The 26,880-nt window shown below is 43.7% G+C and overlaps 2 protein-coding genes across 2 annotated transcripts; both read left to right on the top strand.

The window, feature by feature from the left end:
- Positions 1–1,826: 1,826 nt before the first annotated feature.
- LOC311494484 (potassium voltage-gated channel subfamily A member 3) lies at positions 1,827–3,714 on the top strand (the record flags this gene model as incomplete). Its single annotated transcript, XM_084553552.1, is given in 2 exon segments — positions 1,827–1,883; positions 1,885–3,714. Coding segments are annotated over 2 exon segments (1,887 nt in total).
- Positions 3,715–19,552: 15,838 nt separating this feature from the next.
- On the top strand, positions 19,553–21,773 carry kcna2b (potassium voltage-gated channel, shaker-related subfamily, member 2b). The gene has a single exon (XM_084552826.1). The coding sequence runs from the start codon at positions 19,581–19,583 to the stop codon at positions 21,081–21,083; it is 1,503 nt and encodes a 500-aa protein (XP_084408952.1). The 5' UTR covers positions 19,553–19,580; the 3' UTR covers positions 21,084–21,773.
- Positions 21,774–26,880: the final 5,107 nt, after the last annotated feature.

The raw sequence follows: 26,880 nt of genomic DNA, 5'->3' as shown, positions 1-26,880 counted from the left end.
AATACGAATTACACATAAGTTATATGGGTGAGTAAACGACTGTATTTTATGCCAGAAATCAGGTCTAGGTTGTAAAAAACAGTAGTTCCACTTTAACAACCACAGTCAGACAATGATTTTAAAACATTGTCATCTATGGAGCTCCTTTAAATTTACAAAACACTTGATGGATTATAAAGTCCTGGTAGTTGTTCTGTGTCCTCATACATGCACTGTTTAATCGCAGCAACACAGTCCTTTCAGACCGAAAACATCATGACAGAAAACAAGGGAAGGCGGTGATAGAGAAGGACGTGCAACAGAGGTGGACGTGTTATGGGGTTTTGTGATTCCGGGTTGGCACATGAACCCACTAGTGCATCTGAGACATCTAAGCAAATTTAAGCAAATCAAACACTAAACTCTGTTTAGTTAGAATAGCATAAAAGCACCAAGACTGTAGTGAGAATTGAAAACAGAGACTACACTGACAATTTAGATTATTATCAGACTAGAAATGTAGCAACACATTCCAAAGGGAGTTGCATAGGTCAGACATATTTCTTTTTTTCCTCGTCAGCATTCTTTAGTATAGTAACTGCAGTGAATCACTGCAGTTACTATACTAAAGAATGCTGAATGAGACCGTAACACTATCACTGCCAGTGATAGTGTTATGGTCTCGTTCATAATTCACTTTACTAACGAGTGTGTTCTGCCTCAGAACCATATCTATAAAAGTTTCTTGGTCTCTGGTCAGTTTTTATCCATTTCAGCACCTCGGACAGCAACCCTCCGAGAGGCATGAATTAAGAAAATTTAATAACCAGACTTGTGGAACAATCAGGGGAGACAACTGGAGGAATAACAGGGAATATTTTCTGGTTAATGTATTAACTGATATTTGTAACGTGACGCTGGAGCAAAACTACAAAACAACAGCCTTCGTACCATATGCTCCCTTTAATCTGACAATGAATAGTTTGAGATCAGTTGTCAATCTGCCAGAGCTCTGAAGGCGGTTGGTTTTCTGGCTGAATATCATAAAATTCAACAAATCAGCAGGCATGACATCACTGGTGAGCACAGTGCTGCCGTGATCTTAAAAACTGGTCACGTTTCAGATGATTGTGTGATTATATCAACTCAAATGTGTCATAAAGCCGACTGCTTTGCACTGTGGTTGCCCTTTTGACATTCACCACATCAACCTTTAAATATTACATGAGGTTAGAGTGTGTCCCTTGATGTTGTTATCATCACTGTTTCTAATCTGCTGGTGTGCTCCTTTATCATCTGGTGCTTATTATTAAATGTTTTTATCACTACCTTCTACACATTAGATATTCATTTTCACGCTTGAACAACTCGTGTCTTTCTCTCACATCCACCAGTCCGATCTCCCTCCTCTTTATCCCATCCCCTCTCTCTTTGCTCCTCTTCACTTCAACACACATACCGGTTATGCATCAGCTTTCAGACGGAATCTCAATCATATCTCTTATTGTGCCAATTAGTAAAACTATGTCCGAAGAGGGTGCAATCTCCCGATTCCAAATGGGTTAATATTCAGCATAGCACACCCAAGTTCATCGACATTGGATGAACAAAAGACGTCTCCATAGGCAGTGTTGGTGAGTGTGTTAGATTGTCCCAGAAAAAGATCTTCTCACTTATATTTATGAGAAGCCCATTTGAAAATGTCCCCTCTGTGGGCAATGACCTTGTTTAAAAAGGAGACTGTTTGGACTCAAAGCGTGTGTGTGTGTGTTTGTGTGCTTCAGCGCGTGTCTACAAGACGTGGAAAGGGGCTGGGGTAGGCGGGCACGCCCAAACGATGGTGTTGAATGACACCCGTCTGTTGCTTCTTCTGTAGTTCGGTGCGTCCTGCGATTGGTGGAGGACAGTGAAAGGTACCCAGCCCTGGCTCGCCGTGGGCGGGTGAAAGGCCTGTTTATAAACCCAGATCTCTCCCCGTGGGCGGGAACAGCAACAGTAGGGAGTGAAAGTGAAGCGAAGAAAGCGAGTGAGAGAGAGAGAGAGAGGGAGAGGGAGAGAGAGACGTGGAGGAGAGACGAGGCTGTGGCGGCGGCTGTGGTTGACCAGGGTTCGCGGAGGGGGCGAGGCGGCCGCCCCTGTATGCGTCTTCAGCCGCGCATGGACGACCACCTCAGCCTCCTGCAATCACCCCCACCGAGCGTAACCAAAACCCGGGGCGATAACCTGGTGAACCACGGATACACAGAGACTGAGGCCGACGTGATGACGGTTGTGGCGTGTGACAACATGCTGGAGGAGTCGGCGGCTCTCCCGGGGCACCACTCTCTGGACCGATACGAACCAGATCACGAATGCTGCGAGCGGGTGGTCATCAACATCTCAGGGTTACGCTTCGAGACGCAGCTCAAGACTCTCTCACAGTTTCCAGAGACGCTGCTGGGTGACCCTAAGAAGAGGATGAGGTACTTCGATCCTCTTAGGAACGAATACTTTTTCGATCGGAACCGACCCAGCTTTGATGCCATTCTGTATTATTACCAGTCTGGAGGGCGCATCAGAAGACCCGTTAATGTGCCCATTGACATTTTTTCTGAGGAGATACGCTTCTATGAGCTGGGTGAGGAGGCTATGGAGAAGTTCAGGGAGGATGAGGGCTTCATAAAGGAAGAGGAGCGGCCGTTGCCAGAGAATGAATTTCAGAGACAGGTGTGGCTGCTTTTTGAATACCCAGAGAGCTCCGGTCCAGCCCGGGGAATAGCAATAGTGTCCGTCCTTGTCATTCTCATCTCCATTGTCATCTTCTGCTTAGAGACATTGCCGGAGTTCAGGGACGAGAACAGAGATCCGATCACAATTGCACCTGTGATAAACGGCACAGTCCCGTATTTCATCAGCCCTTTCTCAGACCCGTTCTTTGTGGTGGAGACGTTGTGCATCATCTGGTTCTCCTTCGAGCTGCTGGTGCGCTTCTTTGCATGCCCGAGTAAAGCCACGTTCTCCAAAAATATTATGAACATCATTGACATTGTGGCCATCATCCCCTATTTCATCACCCTGGGCACGGAGCTGGCGGAGAGGCAAGGGAACGGACAGCAGGCTATGTCGTTAGCCATTCTGCGCGTAATTAGGCTTGTTCGGGTGTTTCGCATCTTCAAACTCTCCCGTCATTCTAAGGGGCTTCAGATTTTAGGACAAACTCTAAAAGCCAGCATGCGTGAGCTGGGCCTGCTCATATTCTTCTTGTTTATAGGTGTCATTCTCTTCTCCAGTGCTGTTTACTTTGCTGAGGCAGATGACCCAGAATCGAGTTTCAACAGCATCCCGGACGCATTCTGGTGGGCAGTTGTCACAATGACTACCGTGGGCTATGGGGACATGCACCCCGTGACAATTGGTGGAAAGATCGTTGGGTCTCTGTGCGCAATCGCCGGTGTGCTGACGATTGCCCTGCCTGTACCCGTCATCGTCTCCAATTTCAACTACTTCTACCACAGAGAAACGGACGGCGAGGAGCAGGCACAATACCTGCACGTGGGCAGCTGTCAGCCACTGGCAGACACCGAGGAGCTGAGGAAGACTCGCTCCTCTTCCTCACTCAGCAAGAGCGAGTATATGGTGATAGAGGAGCACGGGATCAACAGTGCGTTCAAACAGCAGCCCAACTTCCCCACCACGACCCAGAACAACTCACAGAACTGCGTGAACATAAACAAAAAGATTTTCACCGACGTGTAGCCAACTTTAAAGTCATGACCCTGAACACAGGACGTGGTGATGTGTCAACACACAGCTGGCTCTGTCGTTGCGCACCAGCGTGTGGAAGCAGCGGTAGATCGGACGAGTAGAGAAAAGGACTGAAGAAAGCGGAAGGGCAAACCCTGTCTGTTCAGAGATGCCGCTCCATTCAAAGAATCGGGATTTTCTCATTTCAGTGATATGAATTCATAAAATCTGTATGGTTCCATTCGCGCTTGCATAGAAAGAACGAGCTCCTTAAAGTATTAGGCCTGCTATTCTTCTCCGAGCGAGGAGATTGACCTGTTGTGCGTTGTGCAACAGCCAGTATACTATCACAACAGGTAGAAATAGAAGCTTTATAACTGTGACAGATGAGTAGAGATGTATGCTACTCGAAGGACACTCACGTTGTATTAACATGCGTTATGAGTCGTGATCCGTCAGTCACAGCCTATGTATAATATTCAGAATCATTTAAATATGTGTGTGTGTTCTGAAAAACGCAGTTCAGCGTATATTAGCAAAATTAGACCGTTTTGTGCTATGCCTTTATTGTGCGTTAAAGTCTAGTCCAAATGCTACTGTGTTTAAAAAAAAATCTATTCCCTACGGTTCCTGGATATGGACTGTCCCGGTAGTCTACTTAATGCGTAAACGGCGCCATGTAAACACAGAGGCCTGGCGACTGTCAGCGTCTCATTATCGTTGCAAGACACACGTGAGGGAGGAGAAACACAGAGCTCTGTCGTGCACACACACACAGCGATCAAAGATGGAGCGTGTTTCTCTTCGGATGCCTCAAATATAGCCCGCTGTGATGCAGTCTCCATGGCGACGGTCGTTTCCTCGGTAACCCCAGTCACCGTTGCCATGGAACCCTTGTTTCCACAGTAACCTCCCAGATGGCATGGAAGCTATATTGAAGATTTTCATCTAAATAGCCTGTCTCCAGTCTCGATTCAGGCTGTCTTTGTCGCCACGCGTTGCGTGCGTAAAATGCAAACCCAACACATGCCCAGCGCCACTACAGCTATTCAGCGAGCTCACCAACTGGCTTTAACACCCGACGCAAAAACAAACTGGAGTAAGGAGGCCTGTTTATCATTCGCCACGATGAACTGGCCCACATTAAACACGGGCTCAACTCAGAAAGGTGCTAAGCCGGGAGAAGCTTAAGGAGAAGCAGCGTGTGAGGAATTATGAATGGACTGGGAGTACATTGTCTGGCTGTCGTGGGTGCACTACTGTGGGCGCTCAGCAGAGGCTGCTGTTCTCCCACCGACAAAATTGGTAAGTTCTGAGCACCTCCGTGGTCCTCTCTCTCTTTTGTGTCCAGTCATTGAACCAGGGGTCACGGTGTTTGTAGATTTAACCAAGTTTTTACAAACTTTTACAGACGAGTCAGTGAAATATTCAAAAACAGAATCATGTGGAGGGACATCTCACTGACATTACATGAGCTCCACTCACGAGACAAGAGTTCCTTACAATTAGTTTCACAGTAAATCTCACAACACAATGTCAGGATGAGGGTGGTGTTTGTCTTCCTTTCAACAGTATGGTGAATAGCATGCATATCTGTGCTTTACATGTTCACCTTGACTAGTCTGAATGTGCAGGGCTTCCTCTTTTTTTTTTTTGTAATGGACACGATTCCCATGCAGTGTACCCAGGTTGACTTTCACCTTCAGCTGACTTTGTCTATGAGAGGGCCACCAGCATGCCCACCCGGCTGGTCTGAGTGCTGCCCTCTGGTGGCCACCATCTGCTGCCAGCTGAACAGGTGGCTCATGCCTGACCCCTGTCTAGTTTGCCAATAAGAGCTAAACCAAAAACAGAGCTGATCTTTTGACACCGGCATGACAGAATAAATGCAGCTCTCTTATGCAACTGTTTAGTCCGTAACATACGTGTTTTGCAGTGGATTATCATTTGCTCATACTATTCATGAATATTAGTATGTGCGGTGTGTTTAAAAGACTATTGATAATAATTTGCTTGTCTTCTGCACCATATTGTTGCCTTTAAAAACTGGGGCACTGCGATTCTTGCAGATTTCCCTGACTGTGGTTACTCTAGCTTAAACACAAAGGAGAGTGGGAAGGGAATAAAAAGAAATCAAAAGACGTGATGTGAAATCTATCAATGTTCTGATTACAGTGTGTCCCTGTATGAACTTGAAACGTATGTTGAGTTGTAAACCACAATACTATGTATACATCTCTCGTCAGGGTTGGGTAATGATCAGGGCAGTCTCATTAGGTGGCGTGCCCTAAAGGCAAAGTGGGAGGTGCCACTGAAAGACCCCCTCATTGATTATTCCGATCCAATTTGACCCTTGACATTGGCTTCATATTGTCTGCTGTTGAGTCCTCCATATTAGGCATCGGCTAAAAGGCCTGCTCATTTCTCAGGGCTCGTAAAATCTCCACTGAGGAGAAACACTGGTCTATTGATCAGTACGTGAGATATATTATCGCGATGGGAGCTACTTGTTTATCGTCTAACTAGATTGGTCAGTCTGGAAGCTATTCTCCTGGGCTCAGGCATGATGGATTGTTGGAGAAAAAACCCAGACATCATAGATTACCATGCACTCAATTCTCATTCCGTCCATCTCTGTTCACGTGAATCCCTGCAGATGACTGGAGACTTACATTTGTTTCCGTCGGCCTTTAACTGCCTTTCCCTTTTCTCTGGTCTTTAAATGTGTCACAGTGTAGATGATTTATTTTGTACAGGTCGCAGTTAACATGCACGCCGGCTTCATAAAAAAAAAGAAAGCTTAATTGGAAATGTAGCCATCAGCGGCGACTCATAAGAAGATGTTGACCCTCTTGTTATAGGATAGTCTCTCTTGTCACAAAGCTGCCTGCTCCTCCCCTCTGTTCCTGAACCGACAGTATTTACAGTTAGATTTTTGCATGAGCGGTAATGAGACAGCAGGGAGAAGAGGAGCGGCCTTACTTTGTTAACAAGATCACTGAACTGCATGATGGCCATGCTGTGTGCTTCTAACAATTATGTTTTTCCATTCCCTCCTCTTCCTCCTCCTTCTCCTCTTCTCTCTTTCAGATAAAAGTTGTTTTCTGCTCAGACCTCCCTGAACTCCCGACAACCCCAAACAGACTGCATCCCACTTAAGTAAATACACTGTGTTTGATTAGGAGAGAAAACACGCATGACCTACAAATAACACTGAATTGAAATTACTCAGGCTATTTTTCCCTGGCGTATAGATTAACCTGCAGTGACCCCTCTATTCTTCTTTTTAGGGCTGCAGTGACTCTGGTCTTCATGTTGAGCCAGATATGCCAAAGTAAAGAATTGAGAGAGAACCATCTGGGTCAATTCTTCTTCTTCCCCTGCCCCCTTGCTATCAACTGGTGCCCTCGAACTCACAAGTGTTGCCTAGTCGTTCTCCCATCCCAGCGGGACCACGGCTCAAACCGAAATGCAACGAAGTATAATTGCAACGGACGTATAAAATGATCCACATGAAATTTTGTAGCTGCAGTTTTTCCACTGCTTTTATTCTGGAGTTAACACACTGTGAATGGAACCATCACAGGATCAGAAGTCAATTAGACGGTGACAGGATTCAACTGGAGCTGTGTTGTGGACATTTCTCTCGCTCTGCTTTCTATATGAAAATTCAGATGGACAGATTCAGGAAGCAGCCAGCATTTTTGCAAAAGCACATTTCACGCTCCTGGAATTTACAAGGATTTCTACATTCTGTGTTCACATTCCTGGGAAGTGATATTCATTGTGGGCAATAAGCGGCAAAAATCTATAAGTCAAAACTGGCAAAAAAAACAAAAACAAAACTGAGGCCGTCTGTGATTTACTGCTATGAAACTGTGATACCAATCAAAGACTGTTAGCCATATGCCTTTGTAGCTCTGTGTGCTCTGTGTAGCTAACGTGCGAAACACGCAGGTACGTGTGCTTGTTGCTGCTACCCCCCAACCCCTTGACGTACGCACGGAGAACGACGCGAAGGCATTCGAGCAGAAACAGAAACAGACAAACAGAAACAGACACACAAAAACACACACACACACACACACACACCCAGACACCTGTTTACACACGACTGTAGATTGTATCCCAGAGTGCACTCTTGATTTTTGGGATGGGGCAGAACATTGTCAGGGGAAGGCTGTGTATGCCAGTATTTGTTCTGTGTTATTCTGTGACGTCTTAAACATGACATATAAAGAGATTATGAATCGTACTGTCTTTATTTATAGTCCGTTTTCACTTGATTACCATCATACTGATTTATGCATGTCTGGGAGAATGTCTAGGTCCAGTTTCACATTTTTGTCACATTTAATCAAGTGTTTATGTAGAAAGGAAACCACACAAATGAAAACTTGTTGAGGGATATTTGTGTGACTTTCTTCCATGCACAGCAATATATTCAGGTTAAGAAACCTATGTAAATCCCTCATGTACCCGACTAGATGAAATGTGGTTTCGTGCAGCATAAAAAATAGTGACACGATTTGAAGGGTTCAATCATTCAGCGTTGCTCTAATTTCCTGAGTCATTTCGGGAACTAGGTATCCATAATTATGCCGCTGACACACAGGAAATGCCGCTGCTTAATAAGTGTTTCCCTTACAGCGTCTCGCACAGTGACAGTCTTTCAGTAATGAACCCGCCTAACAGTCTTTGGTCACGGAAAAGCACGACAACGTGACAGAAGACAGAAGGAGGCATCCCCTCCGCGGCCATTTACACAAGGGAGAATACAACAGCTGTAAACATCAATGAAACAGAAGGAAAACATTCAAAACTGAAGGCACCGTTCTTTCCAACAGATCTAAGAACCACGGCATCACAAGCACCAGGCATGTATATTTAGCTCAGGAAAAAACAACAACAAAAAAAAAAAAAAAAAAACAGGAGATGGTGATTCCCAAATTGAACCCCTGCTTCCTGAACGGGAGTTACACCTTTAAAGAGGAACTGAACTGTGTGTGAGCACAGTGGAAAACTTAATTTAATCTCTGTGCCCAAGAGGAGGTAAATATTAACATTCTAACAGACGTTTACAGCAATCATACTGTCACGGTGTGTATGAGCAAGTGTGCTTTATTGCTTTGGTAAGCCTGCTGCTTCACCAATGACTCTGACTACTCCCCTGGCTATGTTCTGGACACGAGTATCAAATATTTTTTTTTTCTGTGGTACTCCCCTTGTTTATCAGCACAGTTAATAACAACCCCTCCTTCTGATTTCTCTGTGCCTGTTTAATTTCTTCACACTTGCTTTCCTATTACACATGTCAGTGAGAGGTATAGCACTGCATCTGAGATCACCTCGACGCCATCAAAGCTCACCGCCAGCTGTGGCGCCACAAAAGGAAATCTCCATAGCAACAAGGGAAGGTTGGTAAAGAAAAAAAAAAAGACGATGACAGATTCTGCAGGTGTACTGAAGAAACCTCCCACTTAGGCTCTTTGCATTAATGTCAGCGATTAATGTGTAGATGGCTTCAGAGATGAGTGAAAGCTAGGGCGTGTCTGCAGTGTGTCAATTTGTGAGTCTTTGTGTTGGTGAGCTTTGCACACTGTGTGTTTGTGTGTCTCTGGCAGAAGATCAGTGAATTTATCCCACAGGCAGCATGGGTCTCACCATGCAGGGACTCCGTTTGGACGGCTAGCCTAAGCTGAGTGGAGGGAATGCCAACGCTGTGAGCCAACTTCAGATTGCCTGCGCACACAGAGAGCATTAAACTAACATCGCTAAATGCCAACCACTGATGAACCAAATCTAAAGGAAGACAGAATTGCTTAAAATTAATATAAAGCTTTAACATTGCATATTTGTTTTCTATTTTTTCTTTTTTTTTTGGGCTTGTGTTTTGTTTCTGACTATTATATAAAATCTCATATTCACTCTCTTTTAGCTTTATGGTCTCTACCAACTCCTGAATAACATATTTGTGCCTTATGCTGCAAAATGGGCCACTAGTTTGTCTCTAACTATGCCTGTCTACCATTTGGTGTTGAGCAGGTTGAGCACAATGGGTTTCTTATGCTTTCCACTGAAAACGGTGCTTTGAGTGAAAAGAACAGGAAAGTTGTGTCCTGGACCACTACAGCTGAAACACATTAAGAAGCTCCATAAAGCCGTTTTCTGATTCTCTACAGAATAATGTGTCATGCGTTTTCAAGGTGAGGTAGGCAAAAATGAAATTTAATTAAACAAAAGGAAACACAAAGCGGTACTGAGATGGCAGACAGGCAAAAATCAAAACTTTCAGAAAGACAAAAACGTAATATCACAAGACTAGAAATCGAAAACACTGAGAACACAGAGAAACAGTAGAAAACAGTATGACACGACAGAGGACAAAGGGAAAAGCAGGACTATATATACACACACAAGGACAGAGGAGACACAGGTGAAAACAATCAGGGCGGGGCGGACAATCACAAAGGCAGGAAATCACAGGACAGGAAGGTGACGAGAAACAGGTGAAACCAATCAAGATGGGGAAGACCATAGACATATATACACAGACGCCTCATTGAGCGGGTTGGCCCGTTGTTGCGATACGTCAACGCCGCCGCCATATTGGAGTAGGCAGCTCTGTCCCGCGAACAAATACGAGTCAATGGAGTAAACTTTATTAAGCGTCTTCTACAAAGTGCTGTAAGTTCATGCCTATCATTTACACATTCACACACGAACGTATATATCCAGGGAACCGATAGGAACAAAAAACAACGTCCGTGACATTAACTACTCAGAATGTTACAGACGTTGTTTTTGGTTCCTATCGGTTCCCTGGATATATACGTCCATGTGTGAATGTGTATGCTTATAGTGCTTCGTAGAAGATGCTTAATAAAGTTCATTCCATTAATTCGTATTGGTTCGCAGGACAGAGCTGCCTCCTCCAATATGGCGGCGACCAATTTTTTTCAAAAAAACATACACTTTATTCATTAGTGGGTTTCTCCATAATATAAAAATAGATCACTGACTAGATCAGCCTCTTCAATTGTGCTTAATATGTCCCTCTTAACCAATGTTCTGCTCAGCACCTCATAAAGGTTATTTATCCCATTTTGCACAATGAGATCACAAAGGCATCATTTTTTAAAAGAGGTTTTCATCTTCAAACTGCCTCTAGAGTGCAGTTAGAGGTGCAATTTAATATAAGTGATGACCACTTTAAAGGCCAGTTCATTATTGTCCAGAGGTGTAATGACAGAGGGTGTCAGGGTAAGACTATTACTAGAATCAATTTAAGTTTCATAAAAAATGTATTCCTTTAAAATGATTATTTTTAAATCTTCAAACCTCCAAAGACCATTTATTGTCACTGTCACATGTGTCACCTGCTTTTTTTCCCCCCCCCCATTTGTAACTTGTGTGATATTCCTGTGTTCACCAGCAGAGCCACATCCCTGGCAGCGCGGAGCACTGGAAGCACGGTTGCTAAGGGTGATGATGCTGTTGCTAGTGTCTCCGCAAAAATCTGATTATTTCTGGATGCTGATTGGCTGCGCACCGTTCAGCCACAGGCGCAGCAGACAAGGCAGGACTCCCTGTCCAGACATATGTTCTATATGCAAATGACACCGAACCGGCTAAGACACACGCTAACAAACGCGTTCAGAATAATATCCGCAGCATATTCAGAACCAGATGTTAAGATACAATATTGATTTTTAAATTGATTTTATTTTTTTTCCCCCTAGCTGTTGGAAGGGCTGCCAGTCATCTCAGCTTTTGCTGTCAAAACAAACAGACAGATGGCAGAGAGGGTGATAGTGTAACAGAGAAAGGGAGAGATGCTGCTGCTGGTTTCCAAGGGATGACTCATCACTTTGTCACTGTGACCTTTATCTGCTACCCTCTCCACCTCTATTGTTCCATCCCTCTCCTTCATTTTCATTTTCTGCACGCCCCTAACTGCATTTCCTGCTGACTATGTAACTCTCTTCGCTACCTCTCCTACCCACCCTCTCACATCTTCCTGACATAATTTTACCCTTGTCTTTCCTTTTCTTTCCTGTCGTGCCTCCTCTGGTCCCTTCACTGCCATACTTCTGAGGAGAGCTATCTTTCCCACTGGGTGTAAGCTGTCTCTGAAACAGTGTTTCCACAAGTCGCAGTCCCATAAGACACGCACACACACACACACACCAGACAGAATGGTTGCAGACGCTTGTGGCTGCCAGGCTGTAACTCGTATACATTAACTGTTCGCTTGACTGAACGGTCCAGACAAACGGCACTAAATAGCTGCCTGCAGTGTGAGATCTTCTACACATTCAGCTGACATTTTAAACTCGGGCAACTCAATGGAAAGGTGATGTTTGCATTTATCTCATATATTCAGGCCTTCATTTATATAGTCATGCAAAATAGTATGTCATGTCTATACAGTCTCTTAGCTAAGCCACGCCTCCCGATCAGCCCGGTCATTGATTTTTCCTTGTTGTCTTTGGCTGAGAAAACAACAGAAACTGAAACCACATCCAGAATCAATAGTGGAGTACTCTACTCTGTAGGTAAGGACGTGGCCCGTCATGAAAGCAGTGATCATGATCAGCCTGGCTGCTTTCGACAGCCAGGTAGAGAACTTCCAAGGTCAGTGTCTAAATATAAAGGGACCCCAGAGAGAGGTGTGCGGCGAGGGTGAGGGGTGGAGGAGGGGGAGGAAACGAGGAAGGAAAAAAAAAAAGAGTGATGAGGGGTCAAAATGATGAGGCAATTCCAGTAAGTACCTCGGTTTCGACATAGAGGACATTGTCCTTTGTTGAGTGCTGTTTTAAAACCCGCATGTCACAATGATGGAATAAAAAGGTTTTCATATGTTCAAAGGTTATTATGACACAGCACGTGTGTGCATTCGTGTATGTAAAGTATGGTTTAGTTTCTCCTTTCTGTGTGCATTTTGATTAGAGGCTAAATTAGGAAGCACTTGCAGCTGGTTTAACATTGTCCAAATTTGGATATACATATGTAAATGCCTATTTAAATATAGATTTTATACATAAATATAAAGTAAGTGATTGTGTCTTGTTGTCTTGAAGCTACAAAGACACATGGAGTCAGCATAACTATTTCTAAACATGTATTTAATTATTTCCATCTGTTCTGGTTGTGTGATCAGACGCATACCGACACAGTAGCTTATGACCAAACATGTTCCAGCTTTTTAGGTGAGTGATTACCTGCTGCAGCACCAGCAGAGGTCATTTGGGACAAAGCTCCTCCCCTGCAGTCCGCTGTCGTAAGTTGGCTCAACACCGTCCTCCTCTCTCCTTCAGGTTGTCTCTTTCTCACGCTCCGCCTCCCTCTCTCGCGTCCACATGTTTTGCTGCATGAAGGAAAGGGCAAAGATTTTAGGTTGTGCAGGTGCTGAGTCACACGCTGAGGCACAAACATCCCGATCATCCCACAATCTGTTGCAGCTGAACCCGTTTTGTGACATTGCAGTGAAATATTTATTTATTCTTTGAGTATAATAATTGTATATTGTCAGGAAACCCAGACATTTTTGAGAACAGGCTAAGCTGGAACATCTGTACTGGCTAACAAGTCGTGCCAATCAGGAAAATGACTGCAGCTATTTGGGATCAATGGTTGGAAACCTTTCTAAAGTTTCTCTATAAGGTTCCATGTGGTCTGCTCGGCTGAACACAAAACAGAATCAATGGTCCTACTCTGTTCACAATTGGCACAACCTGAAGGTGAGAGGGAACTGATACAAAGGACTAAGCGGTGAGAGGTTTGGGGCGGTCAAAACTCTGGGTAAACTGTGTGGCAGCAATATTAAACAATTTACGGTGATTGTCACAGACCCCAAATAAACCCGTGACAAAAGAAGACCCAGAACATACAAGATGCAACACAGCTGCACTTCAAAATAATCTCTTTTATAACACTCAAACCAAACAGGATCAGCAAGTTGGGATTCTAGGCCAAAATAAACAAAAGGCTGTCTGTTGTGCTGTGTGTATACATCAATCAGCCACAACATTAAAACCAATGACAGGTGAAGGGAATAACATTAATATTCTTGTTGCATTGCAATGTTCTGATGAGGAATCAGGTCCTTGTATTCATGTAGATGTTATTTAGACACGTCCCGCGACCAGGCACCCCCACCACATGTCCCTAGCAGGCTTTCCGCACCACAAAAACTGCATAAGAACAGCTCCCAAAACATGAAAAATAGTCCAAGCTGTTGACTCGGCTTCCAAACTCCCTATACCCCAAACTAATCAAGTATCTGTGGAATGCACTGGAACAAGACTGATCCACAGACTGATCCACAGACTGATCCACAGACTGATCCACAGACTGATCCACAGAGGCCCCTTCCCTCAACCCATCATTTGTTGTTTCACTTTATATTAGTTTGCATCGTGGCCAGTTGGATGTAATAAAAGTCCACCACAGGCTAGAACACTCTCATGGTCGTTATAAGATGTTGCAAAAGGAGATTTGGATCTGTGAATACCCTGAGCGAACACCTAAGCCCCTCAAACTTCTCCTGGCCCCATGTGTGGCTGCCCTCTGCTACGAGTGCACTCAATACTATATTTATCAATAGATGGGTTAAGGTTAAATGCAGAGAACAGATTTCCTCATAAGGGATCAATAAAGAATAAAAAATAAAAAAAATAAAAAAAAAAACGTTTTGGGCTCACACTCCCCACACTAACGTTTTTAAAATGTTTCAAGATGCTTTACAGTCAACAGAGCCTGAGGCGATAGTGGCAAGAAAACTTAACAGGAAGAAACCTTGAGCAGAATGCAGCTTCAGTGGAGGAGGGACTCATCTGCTTAAGGCCGACCAGGTACAAGACCAAGAAATAAACAGAGGAAGGGGTGACAAAGGTGACGAGAGGAGGGGGAAACAAAATCAGAATCACAAGCAGAATAATTCATACATCCACCTGGATTCATGCCACATGATAAAAACATGATGTGAACTGGCAATGCATGATAGACAGATGCACTATTCGTGATGGATAAAAAGGATGGATAGTGGCAGCAATCAAAGTATAAATTATAAAACAGCTTAGTGCATATAGGGCACGCTCATTAAGTTGCTCTTATGAGGATAAACAAGAGAGAGAAACAGAGTTAATGACACACAGAAGTGGTGTACAAAAGCATGGACAATGAAAGAGAGGAGAGTAGAGGAGAGGTGCTCAGTGCATCATAGGAGTTCCCCCAGCAGCCTAGGTCGATAGCAGCAAAACTATGAGATGGTCCAGCGTCAACGGAGCCAGTCATAACTATAAGATTTACTAAAAGGAAAGCTTTAAACCTGAGCTTTAAAGTAGAGAGAGTGTTTGCCACCACAAGTAAACATGAAGTAACGTGAGTTCTACGAAAGGATGGAGCTCGACCTTTGAAGGAGAGTAATTTTCTACAGTTCTTTTATATAAATATTGCATCTATCTCGTTTGTTGTTATTTTATTTTTTTGTAGTAGTAGTAGTAGTTTAGACCATCCCCGATATTTACACAGTAACATAAGACAGTATTTTGTTCTCTGAATTGTTCCTTACTGTTGTGCATGAGGCCTGATTTCTAAATTATTATATTTGACAGCAGCGACTGAGCTTATAGGTGTGATAATGTTATTAGCTGCTTTCTCTGCTGGTTAGGATGTCGGTTAGTCAAATAAAAATGTGTTCATGCTTTAGAACACTGAATTCTAATATGACGCCTGGCCATACTGCAAATGTTAAATAAAATATTACAATCAATAGGGGACGTGACCCGCCCCTTTCTCAATCCCAGCAAACTCAATCTCATATCCCACAGCTTTCTCTAAGTGCCCTCTTTCCCATCCCTCGAGTAAAACTGTGTTATAGATAATTGCTGTGAATGTGGTGGTGGTGGAAGATGAATCACTGCGCCACTGACACTTAGCGCTGGATATTGTTGGCTGGGCTCTCAGCTGGCCTGCATTTAGAAACGGGCCCCTCTTCATTAACACACACATACGGCGAGGATTTAAGAGTTCCCGGCCATCAATTAGCCTGCTTATGTAAAAGTGTCAATAGCCCCTCGTTGAGACCTTCAGGCGGAGCGGCAAACTGGTTATCAGCTCTGTGCAGAATGACCCACGGCTGCAGTCTCTGTGGCCCCATGTCATCATCTTAATCAGTAGTTTGACACTTTGATTGGAGAAGGATTGCATATCATGCTGAACCTGTCCTTGGGCACTGCGGAGAATGGCAGATCAAGGAGAACACACGCGGGAGGACATGTGCTATTCCTTATGAATTCACCAGGTAGCTGCGGAGTCTCCTTTTCTTTCAGGATACAAATGTTGCTCTCTGCCTGGAGCAGACAGATCTGGGTTTTCACCTGGCCTATTTTCAAGTACTGGAGGAAGAAGGCCGGGGAAGTCTGTCTGGAGGAAAACTTCAGTGCACCAGTTAATATGACTATATGTCGTTATCGTTGGATGATTTCATCTTGTTTGCGAGTGCATTAGGAGCTTTTAGTACCAGCCCTTTGTGTGCGAGTGTGCACATACTTAACATGTCTTGACAGTAATTGGTGGATGGTGATGTAGTATGCAGATCTGTAAATGATCAGGACATAATCGACTACTCAACAAACTGGTGCCTGCCTTTGTATGACCTCATAGGTGACACGCACATATTTGTGCAGAAAAACAACATAATTTATGCCAACACATACACAGGGCAGGTCTGACAGCAATTCATCAACACTGTACACACCCAATCAAGTGCTCAAACTGTAAGGAGAAGGAAAATTATGATACAAATTTCAGAAAGAGTGACCTGTGATATGGTTGTTCTCTGCACCCAGTGGGGACTGATGCCTGGAGCTGCTACCTCATAAACCCTCATTCTCTCCATTCAGTACATTTATTTTAGTAACACTAAAGAAAACAGCATTATTAAATGTATTTTTTGCTATGTGTACATGTGCTGTCAAGTTGCATCTGATGCACAGCACAAGTCGCTTGCAACATTTTAGGAAAATCTTTACATTTGCGTCAGTCTCTACCGCTAAATGTTGTTTTATTCTTCAGTCTCCCCTGAGACGCGCACGTTTTGCTGAAAACGTTTCCACTTATTGGTGGGTGATGCTTCCTCTTTAATGTGCAACTGTGGGCACGGGAGTGTCGAGGAAGGGGGAGCGCAGAGGGATGGGGCGCGGCGCGCAAGAAGCTTTTAGTATGCGCTGCAATACCCAACTGCAGCCCACGCATCCCAACTATGGTGAATTATGGTGAAATATGAGAGACACGGGTAGAGCCGGTAGCGCAAAAACAGTTAGTCGTGATGAGATGACACAGCCGCCGGACAGATTAGTCGAACAAGGGAAGAAGGACATGTATGAAGGAATAGACGAACAACCTCAAGGCGCCTTTTAAGAAGAGACAAACTGGATAAAAATACGCGCGTCTGCGCACCAACAGAGAACCGCGGTGAATTCCTGCATGCCACTAGCCTATCTGAAATAATGCTGTAGTCCGACAGATAATGCTATGCTGCTTTGTTTAGTGCATGGAGTCCGTTGTGGCTGTCCACGATCCACACAGGATAGGGCTGCAAATGGCTTGAGCATGTCTGACACCTGCCCCTCCAAACTAACTCGCGCTTGCCGATCAACAACATTTCCATTTAGCGTTTGAGCATCCCCGTGCATGAACTTGGCTGCTTTGTCTTAAACAGATGAACCAGTTTTCCTCCTGTCAAAGACGCCATCAGAGGAGCGCGTTATTTCATGGAATGGGTTGTGAACATAAGCCTCCGTTTGTTACTAATGTGCATCACTGGTGTTTACCTATGGATATTGCCCATCAGCAAAAATATGTAGGAATTTACGCGAAGGTGGATTAGACAATTAACTATTTCAAACTTCAAGGTGCAAAACACATCAGGCGATGGGAACCTGTTTGCGGATCAAACAGGTGATTTCGCCTCATTTAAAATCTGCTGAAGCATGGGTGCTCACGAGTAGAAACACCGTTAGCAGCGCCTCCGGCAGCCTCCCTTCCTCAGTAAGTCTCTGCAGATGCCAGGCTAGAGGACCACCTTTGCTTGTTGTTGCTGGCAGCGGCATATTCTCAAATTGTCAAATTTTGCAGGTGTCAGCATTTTTAAGATTTGCTTTCACAAAAAAAAAAAAAAAACACTTTTCCCACCGATGCCCCCCAGCCAGCTTCAACCTGTTCAACCTGTAGAGTAGCTGCATCACAACATGTATCTGCTGGTCACTGAGACGAGGGAGGTAACTCCTGCATCCTGTGAGGGAAATTCTTAAATGTCCCTTATTATTTTAATATCATATATGAAACCTAACATATGTGGATGCAACATTAGATTGTATGTAGGGTGGAAGCTTGTGGTATGGTCAGAAGCTCTGCCTTATGATAATCATGTGGTTGCAAGGTATGAATGGATATGTTGTGTTATGCTCCATTGTATAATATGTTGTGGGAATTAACATAAGGAACTCACTTTAAGGAGTTCATCCTGAGGGGGTATTTGAAGTACCTCTTCTGTGTATATGTGTTCTGGAAATAGGTCACTGTATATCACACAATAATGGTCAAAGTGAAGGAGAAGTGTTATGTGTGTCATGAGATGCATGTTGACTTGTTAGTACAATGAGTTGTGTCAAGTCATATGTGATCTTATGATGTGACTACAGATATGAGCATTGTTTAGGCTAGTATAAAAGCTGAGGAGAGACTGCCTCTCTTCAGTCATCATCTGTTGCTGATGAGTGGCTCTTGCTTGCAAGCAATAAAGGTTTTCTAGAAAATAAATATTGTGTCATAACTTGGTATTTTGACCAACTCTCATCTGCACTAGACAAGCGATTGATTTTCAGTTGCCACGACAATCCTCACACCTTGTCCCCTCTCACGCTCCCGCTGCCGCCTTGCTGCAGAGCTGGAGCTTTGGGTGATATATGACCGACAGACAGGAGCTGCTTTGGCTGCGGGGGACTGCTTTCGGACCGGACGCTTCTGCTGGGCCCTTTACGCACTGCCACTAGAAGACAAGCCGTAAACAAGCCACACAAGTGCCAGTGCAAATAGGTAGGACTTATGATTTTTATTTAGATATGGCTGCTTTTACTGCCTATGTCTGACCTGGCGTACTTGAATCCTGAAACAGCTCTGCAGCCATCAAATGGGCCATGTCAAGCACATGACCAATAATTCTATAAATATCATCTACTGATACACTATTAATTTGATCAGTAGCTTGATGAAGTTTTTTTCTGAGCTTTCGGGGAGAATGTTTGTCACATCACAAACACAGAGGGAGGAAATTCATCTCAGAGATTGTATGGAGCACTCAGCATATAATCTGATTTGTTGGTTGTAATTGCGCCCTGTGAGAGTGGATACAGTATTACTGGCTGGCATATTGATCCTGCAGTGTGCTCATATGAGAGAGAACTCATAACCTAATACACATAGACACAATGGAGCCAGTACGCTCAAATGGTTCTGCCCCTCCTCGCTTGTTATTTTCAACTGCTCTGCTCTTGTCTGTTTTCAGGAAGGCCATGATATAAGGCAGCGTTTCTGGGAAATGCTGGCAATTTTTATTCAGTGACGAATGTTAGGTTTAATGAAATGAATGGATCAGAAATGTATGTCAGTGAATACTTGTTGAATGTGCATGCTAAAATTCTAATTTATTAAGTTTCTTCATCATCACTTCCTCTGACATCTGTCCCGTTCTGTTCTTCCTTGCAGGTGGAGCTGCCTGTACCGGAACCCACAAGAGTGTGGGGGCTTTATCTCCTTGTGGCCCTACGTGGCCCCACCCTGTCTGAAAGCTGCAGGTCCCGTCTACTTCCGCAATGACGGTTGCTACCAGCGACCCTGCGGACGAAGCGGCAGCACATCCAGGTCAGCCTCATGACCATTATGACCCAGAGCCGGATCACGAGTGCTGCGAGAGGGTCGTCATTAACATCTCAGGCTTGCGCTTTGAGACGCAGCTGAAGACGCTCTCTCAGTTCCCAGAGACGCTACTGGGTGATCCTAAAAAAAGAATGAGGTACTTTGATCCTCTCCGGAATGAGTACTTTTTTGACAGGAATCGACCAAGTTTTGATGCCATTCTGTATTATTACCAGTCCGGAGGGAGACTGCGCCGGCCCGTTAACGTGACCTTGGACATTTTTTCAGAGGAGATACGGTTTTATGAACTGGGTGAGGAGGCTATGGAAATCTTCCGAGAGGATGAAGGTTTCATAAAGGAAGAGGAGCGGCCTCTGCCAGAGAATGAATTTCAGAGACAAGTGTGGCTTCTGTTTGAATACCCAGAGAGCTCAGGTCCAGCTCGCATCATTGCCATCATCTCTGTCATGGTGATTCTTATCTCTATTGTCAGCTTCTGTCTGGAGACACTGCCAGTTTTTCGAAATGAAGATGAGGAGAACTACAATTATCCATACCAGTCTACGTCCAACACCACGTCTAACTTTGACAGCTCACCATATTTCACAGATCCTTTCTTCATTGTGGAGACTCTCTGCATCATCTGGTTCTCTTTTGAATTCCTAGTTAGGTTCTTTGCCTGCCCGAGCAAAGCTGGATTTTTTGGCAACATCATGAACATCATTGACATTGTGGCAATCATCCCTTACTTCATCACCCTGGGCACGGAGCTGGCAGAGAGGCCAGAGGACAGCCAGGCGGGTCAGCAGGCGATGTCTTTGGCTATTCTCCGTGTCATTCGCCTGGTGAGGGTGTTTCGTATCTTCAAACTCTCCCGTCACTCTAAGGGGCTTCAGATCTTAGGACAGACTCTAAAGGCCAGTATGCGGGAGCTGGGCCTCCTCATCTTCTTCCTGTTTATTGGTGTTATCCTCTTCTCTAGCGCCGTCTACTTTGCAGAAGCAGACGAGCCACACTCACAGTTCAGCAGCATTCCCGAGGCCTTTTGGTGGGCAGTGGTTTCTATGACCACCGTAGGCTACGGAGACATGGTCCCAACAACTATTGGAGGAAAGATTGTGGGGTCTCTCTGTGCAATTGCTGGCGTGCTAACTATTGCCCTCCCCGTACCTGTCATTGTGTCAAACTTCAACTACTTCTACCACAGAGAGACAGAGGGTGAGGAACAGGCACAGTATCTGAATATCCCCAGTGTGCCTAAAGCCAGCTCAGCTGAGGATCTCAAGAAAAGCGGTCGAAGTGGCAGCGGATCTACTCTCAGTAAGTCTGACTATGTGGAGATTCAGGAGGCCGTGAACCACAGCACTGAGGACTTCAGGCCAGAGAGCATGAAAACAGGAAACTGTACCCTGGCTAACACCAACTATGTAAACATCACTAAGATGCGTACAGATGTATAATATGAGCTACGTGGCGAACATCTGCTGAGATCTACAGAGACTGTAGTGGGAGGAATAAGCTGTGACTCCCTGTACTAACAAGTATGTGGCGCCCAGTGTGGGAGTACAGCGCAGAAGGGTGAGATTAACTTGGAGAAAGAGTCAATAAAGAGGACCTTATGTTCTCCCACATCATATAGACTTACCAGTGCATATCATAGAACTGCCAACCATCTTATTTAGGACATTGTTAGTGTCTGCATGGAGTTAACCTATGTGACAGTAGTCGTCCTGCTTGCATCAGTAGCCAAACAGTAGCCTAACCAGTAATTATCAATATTAACAACATAGAGGGACCACTAGTTTCAAACTTCCTGCTCAAACTGGCAGCAGACAAGATGAACAATAACTAATTAAACCATCAACACTTTTGAAACTGTAACTTATTTACTTGTGATAAAAACTGGCCATACTTGCAGCATTAGTGAGCAGCTTTAGCCTGCTGCTCTAACTGCCAAGGTCCTGACTCAGAGAAAGGAAAAAAAAAAAAAAAAAAGACCACAGCTGATCGGTCAGGGGAACAACACAGTCAGAGAACGAGTAATATTAATAAGCTTTTAGCCAAATGGCCATTTGTTGCATTCTCTGTCAGAGAAGTGCTTTAGCAGTTGCCTCTTGGCCCTGACTAGATCTTGTCTAGTACAAGACAGCGGACTCTGTGGAGACCAACACCTAAATGAATGTGCTGTGCTGTAATCCTGGAACACAACAGCACCGCACGTTCTTCTTTTCCTGCCATTTCTTCTTGATGAAGCTCAAATGAATTTACTGTATGTGTATATAATATATAATATAGAAATAACTGCGGAGCCTTTTAGTCTCTACAGACCAGTGCAGACCCGCAGGTGAACAAAAGAAACGTCTCTCGAAACAGAGCTAATGTCCTGTTTGTTTACTGATGTCCATTCATTTGATTCATCGTGATGGATGTTTTTTTTTAAGTAATATATGACAAGTGTGTATTTCTCCTCTATATTTTTATGGTTAATATAATATCAAAGAGAGGGAATATTTTCTTTGTAGTGTTCTGAGTGAGTGCCTAATTCTCCATCCTCTAAACTGTTACTGTACCTTTAAGTGTCTCTTTAGTAGCCGCTCGGGTCCGACACATGCAATGACGAGGGTCTGGTTTGACACCACTACCCAGCATCAGCGTTGCTGTTTTTGACTTCATAGCATTCCATGTTTTTTAGTAATAGACCAAAATGAGATTAAAATGGGTTTTAGTGAGTTTGTATTTATGTCAACGCGGTTTAGGACGGCAGCAAAGTTAACTGGTCTGATGTGTAATTAAGTCTTTAATGGTGTTAAGCCTAAAACTGTTCATTTTCAAAATGCCCACAACCAAAGAATGAGTTTAATGGTTAACAAAAATAAAAATTATGTGATTTTTAAGTTAACCTACTGGTTAAAAAGCAATGTGAATGTTTAAATGTGCCGTAAGCTACCTGCCATTACTGCTAAAAATGACACAACAGACCTAATCAAAAATATTTAACGCCATCAGTGAACTTTGCCTGCCTCTGGTTCAAGTTAAAAGTACAGACATATATTCCAGTTATTTTGCTGACATACCTATCATAATGTGTAGTGCAATTCCATCGGTCTGTTTGTTTTTCTGTTCAACAAACATATTCTATTCTGCTTTTGCAGAGCTGCATGTCCTTTACAGTAGTCACTGTAGCATGCATTAGTATGAATAATATTTAAAAAAGCAAACCGACTTGATCATATTCGTAAGTCTCTAGAGGAACCGGCGCTCGTGTCACCATCAGTGTGGACTTAGCCAGAGAGGGTTGTGTGTGCTTGACATGACTTGTGTAGCTATCTCTAGTGTAAGGAGGACTGTAGATGGGACCGCAGGTCAAACATGAGAAGAAATGGGAGGTTTGGGAAGTTTAGAAAACACATCATGTTGAGCTAGACACGTTTGGATGTTAGCTAACACCCTGCTACCTTCAGTTTTATAGTCTGTTAAAGTCACAGCCCAGTGACTGCATCTCATAATGAAAGCACAACGACAACAACAACAGCTACAATCTGCTGCCAGCCCAGTGGATGCACAGAGATTCATAGTTGGTCAGTGAGAGATTTTGCTCAGCCAAGTGTATCATAATGCTCCAAGGAACTGTCTGAGTGCCCTTATCTCTGATATATAGGGCCATCAGCCTCTGTGTAGTCTGTGCATGTGTGCAAGACGGAGACACACCGAGACAACGAGATTGGGAGAGAAATGGAAGGCTTTTAGATACACACACGCTGAGTGAGTAGTTTTTAGCGACAATGCGGTAGTAGTTTTCTAAAACACGGCTCTTCTTCATGAATCCAGGCCTGAATGACAGTAGTGTTCTGTGTCTTCTCTGCCATTTACAGCCTGTGCACTGCATTCATTCAACACATGCAGATAGCTAACGTAAAATAAAAATGAAAATAATGTCCTGCTACACTCACGAGAGATGAGATCTGCAAGCATGTGTTGTGAAATAAATAAACTCCAGCATCGGCCACTTACTGTGAACTGAAGAGAGGAAATAGAAGGAAGGAGGAGAAATGCTGGAAAGGAAAATGTGATAATGAAAGATAAGCACTGCCCACACCCTCCTAGGCGTTTTACTCCGATGTGTACATGTATTTCCCTAAACTGCTTTTGTGCAGTGGAACACCTATGTCGCTTAATGCCTGTCCCCGGACCGCTGTCTTGTCCGCTCATGTTACCTAGCGCACAATTGAAGTGACACTCCGTCAGGACAAAGACTCTCTTGGACAAACCAACAGGACAGCACATCAGGATCTAAACCATGGAAAACACTGAAAATCTTTGCTGGACTCCACAATACAAACAAGTGGACATTTACACACATGTACGCGCGCTGGGTTTTTGAACACATACTGCCGGTGTACACACACACACACACACACACACACACACACTGCCTATGAACAGTGACCTTTACGGACACGTCAGGACAGACACCTACCTGTGGCTTTATCAAACGCCAAGGCCACAAAGGACTTCAACCTGCTGCTGTTGGGTTTACACACCATGTAGCCATGTAAATGTATACAGCTGCTTTCAATGATGTCTTAAAATGCCTATAGCTTCAGCTTTAAAAACAAGCTTCTGCCATGTATAGATTCCTGTGTAGCAGGGGATCAAGGTGTATGCTTGCTCAATTAATCAATGAAACTAAAGTTGTGTAGTAGATGAACTATCTCTTAGGTTATAGTATGCTACAGGGACAAATGAAGGATGTATATTAAGACTTCAAAAAGTACATATAATTTCTATGAGAACCTTAGCTTATTTGTGTCATTGGACACTGTAAAACTGATCTGTTGTATGTTGTTTTTCACTGTTTTTTTTTATATTTGAATGTCATCATTGGTTACCTTGAGCCTCATACAGTGCAGGGACTGAGGTTTGATGAAAACACACACACGCAGGCCTTGGTCAGATAGATTCTGTCATTAATGTCTTAATCCATATTTACCCCCAGACAAAAACACAGCCACTTTGCATTCTTTGCCTTCTTCAGCAGTCACAAATACGTGCTAAGGATGTTTAAATAGCTCAAACAGCTTCTTGACTGCATCACTGTCTCTTTCTATGGTCGTCTGTGCTCAGCTATCTGTATTCTGATTGTTCTTATCTGTTATTGTACAGAAAAGACTGAACCGAGATGCAAACTGTATATCGCACAAAGGAAACATGGATCTTAATGCTTGCTATGCCCTTCACAAGGACATCCAGTGAATATAAACTGATCAGTTATAGAGAATATTTATTGAGGGATACCTTCATTAATTATAACAGCTGTAAATGATATTATGAAAAATGATGATGAGAATAATAACATCTTTATGATAACCTCAAGCTTCTGTTGTGCTGTTTTCATGTGAGTTTAGATCATAGCGTGTGTCTCAATGATGGCTACATCTGGATGCGAGTCCGAAATACCTATGACTGGTTCAAAACACAACAATGTCAACCAAGCATAGAGTATGCACTCCTCCTTGGTGCTCTTACAGCTATGACAAAGAAAACAAGTTGAATACACAGTATGAGCTGGAGAAAGGACTCCTCTGATGTCCATTACACAAGGCGTGCTTGAATCGACTATAAACCTTCACCCCCTCAATAGTTTTGTGTCCCGCTTTTCTCCTTAAGTGAATTGTATGCCCTCTGTGGATTACGGAGAAAGTAAAGTGGTCTATTTATAAAACCAGCAAGGAGGGAAGTACGGAGGGGAGAGGCGAGCAAGCGGCTCTTGACTCGTGGTTCATCATGGAGGAGGACAAGCACAAACATTTCTGACATTCAGTGGAGTCTAACAGTTCCCCCAGAGTTTGTCTCTCTTCGCATTGTCTTACCCCTCTGCTCTCATCACCGCCGCTTGAGCTTTTCCTTGAGCTTTATTATTTGCTCCTCTCAGATTTCATTTCCCACACATTCTCCCTCTCTCTCTCTCTCTCTCTCTCTCTCTCTCTCTCTCTCTCTCTCTCTCTCTCTCTCTCTCTCTCTCTCTCTCTCTCTCTCTCTCTCTCTCCGTCTCCAGCAGCTCCAGCAGCACAGTGTAATGTACAACTGGTGATCTGATTCTCCTCTCAGACCTCACATTAGGAGTATAATGGTCCCTCTGCACATCTCAGTTGACTAGGTTCCCGTATGTCAGCTGAGGACATCATCCATCCAGTCAGCCTCCCAGACAACTGATGGCAGGTTTTGTTCCATTGATTTCTGTTTGATTAGCTAAATATATCAGAAATTAGCTTTTAGTTTAATTTGAGCCACCCAGACAACAAACATCCCCATTCATCTATTCTAAGATAGCATGTGACGGCTTGTTTTCCATGTTTTAGGAATAGATAAAATGGGTTTTAGTGGGTTTGCATTTTGTCACAAGTTAATGTCAAAACATTTTAAGATTTATGGGAGAAAAGTCTTCAGTGGTAATAACTCTAAAAGCTTAAAATGTATAGACTTTTTAAATAGATTTGCAGAATGTCTGCAACCACAGAAAGAGCTCTTACGGGTTTAGAGGTCACATAAATGCTTAAATCTGATGCTATTGAAAGTGAGCTTTTCTCAGGTTTAATTTAAGCCAGCAACATATCCAACATTCCTGTTAATCCCTTTTTAAAATCCGCGTGAGGTTGTTTATTCTGCCCTTGGCTCAAGCGTCATTTGATTTAGTGTCTTAAAGAAAATAATAAAATGCATCTACAATATTACAAATTCTCTTCACCGCCCAATTCCTTCCCTATAGCCTGTCATTCTGATCGCCGCAAGCATGCGCGTGTTCGTCTGCTGTATGAGGCAATAACCAATAAGCCAAGTGAATGCCTCACATGCTGGGAACATTTACCCACTGCTGCAGAGCTGATTTATAACCTAATACACCGCCCACTTAATAGCCTGTCAACCTGAACTTTCTTTATAGCACACTGGGTTCCATAGGGGAAGCCTGTGTAGTACGTACATCTGTGCATCCATGTGTATATGTGTGGAGGAGGGGAAGCCCCTATTTCATCACTCCTGTTTCTGCAGAGGAAGCCCCCTATATTTACCACTGCTATTAATAGCAGCAGGCTTCCCCTTTGTTCATTTGTTTATGGTTAAAAAAACAGAGAGAGGGCGGTGCATATTGTACACTTTATATCTGGAACAAATATGGAGTGCCAGATTTTTGTTCCATTTACACAACTGAACGTAAAGGAATTAATATTTAGACCGATCAAAAATGTTGATAAAATCCTA

The sequence above is a fragment of the Chelon labrosus genome (genome assembly GCF_963514085.1).
Source record: "Chelon labrosus genome assembly, chromosome: 10".
NCBI classification, from domain to species: Eukaryota; Metazoa; Chordata; class Actinopteri; order Mugiliformes; family Mugilidae; genus Chelon; species Chelon labrosus.
Note: the sequence above shows the minus strand (reverse complement) of the source record. Positions and strands in the feature narration are given on the sequence as shown.

Excerpts from the sequence above, each read along its gene's own strand:
- kcna2b (XM_084552826.1), top strand. The coding sequence starts at position 19,581 with ATGACGGTTGCTACCAGCGACCCTGCGGACGAAGCGGCAGCACATCCA.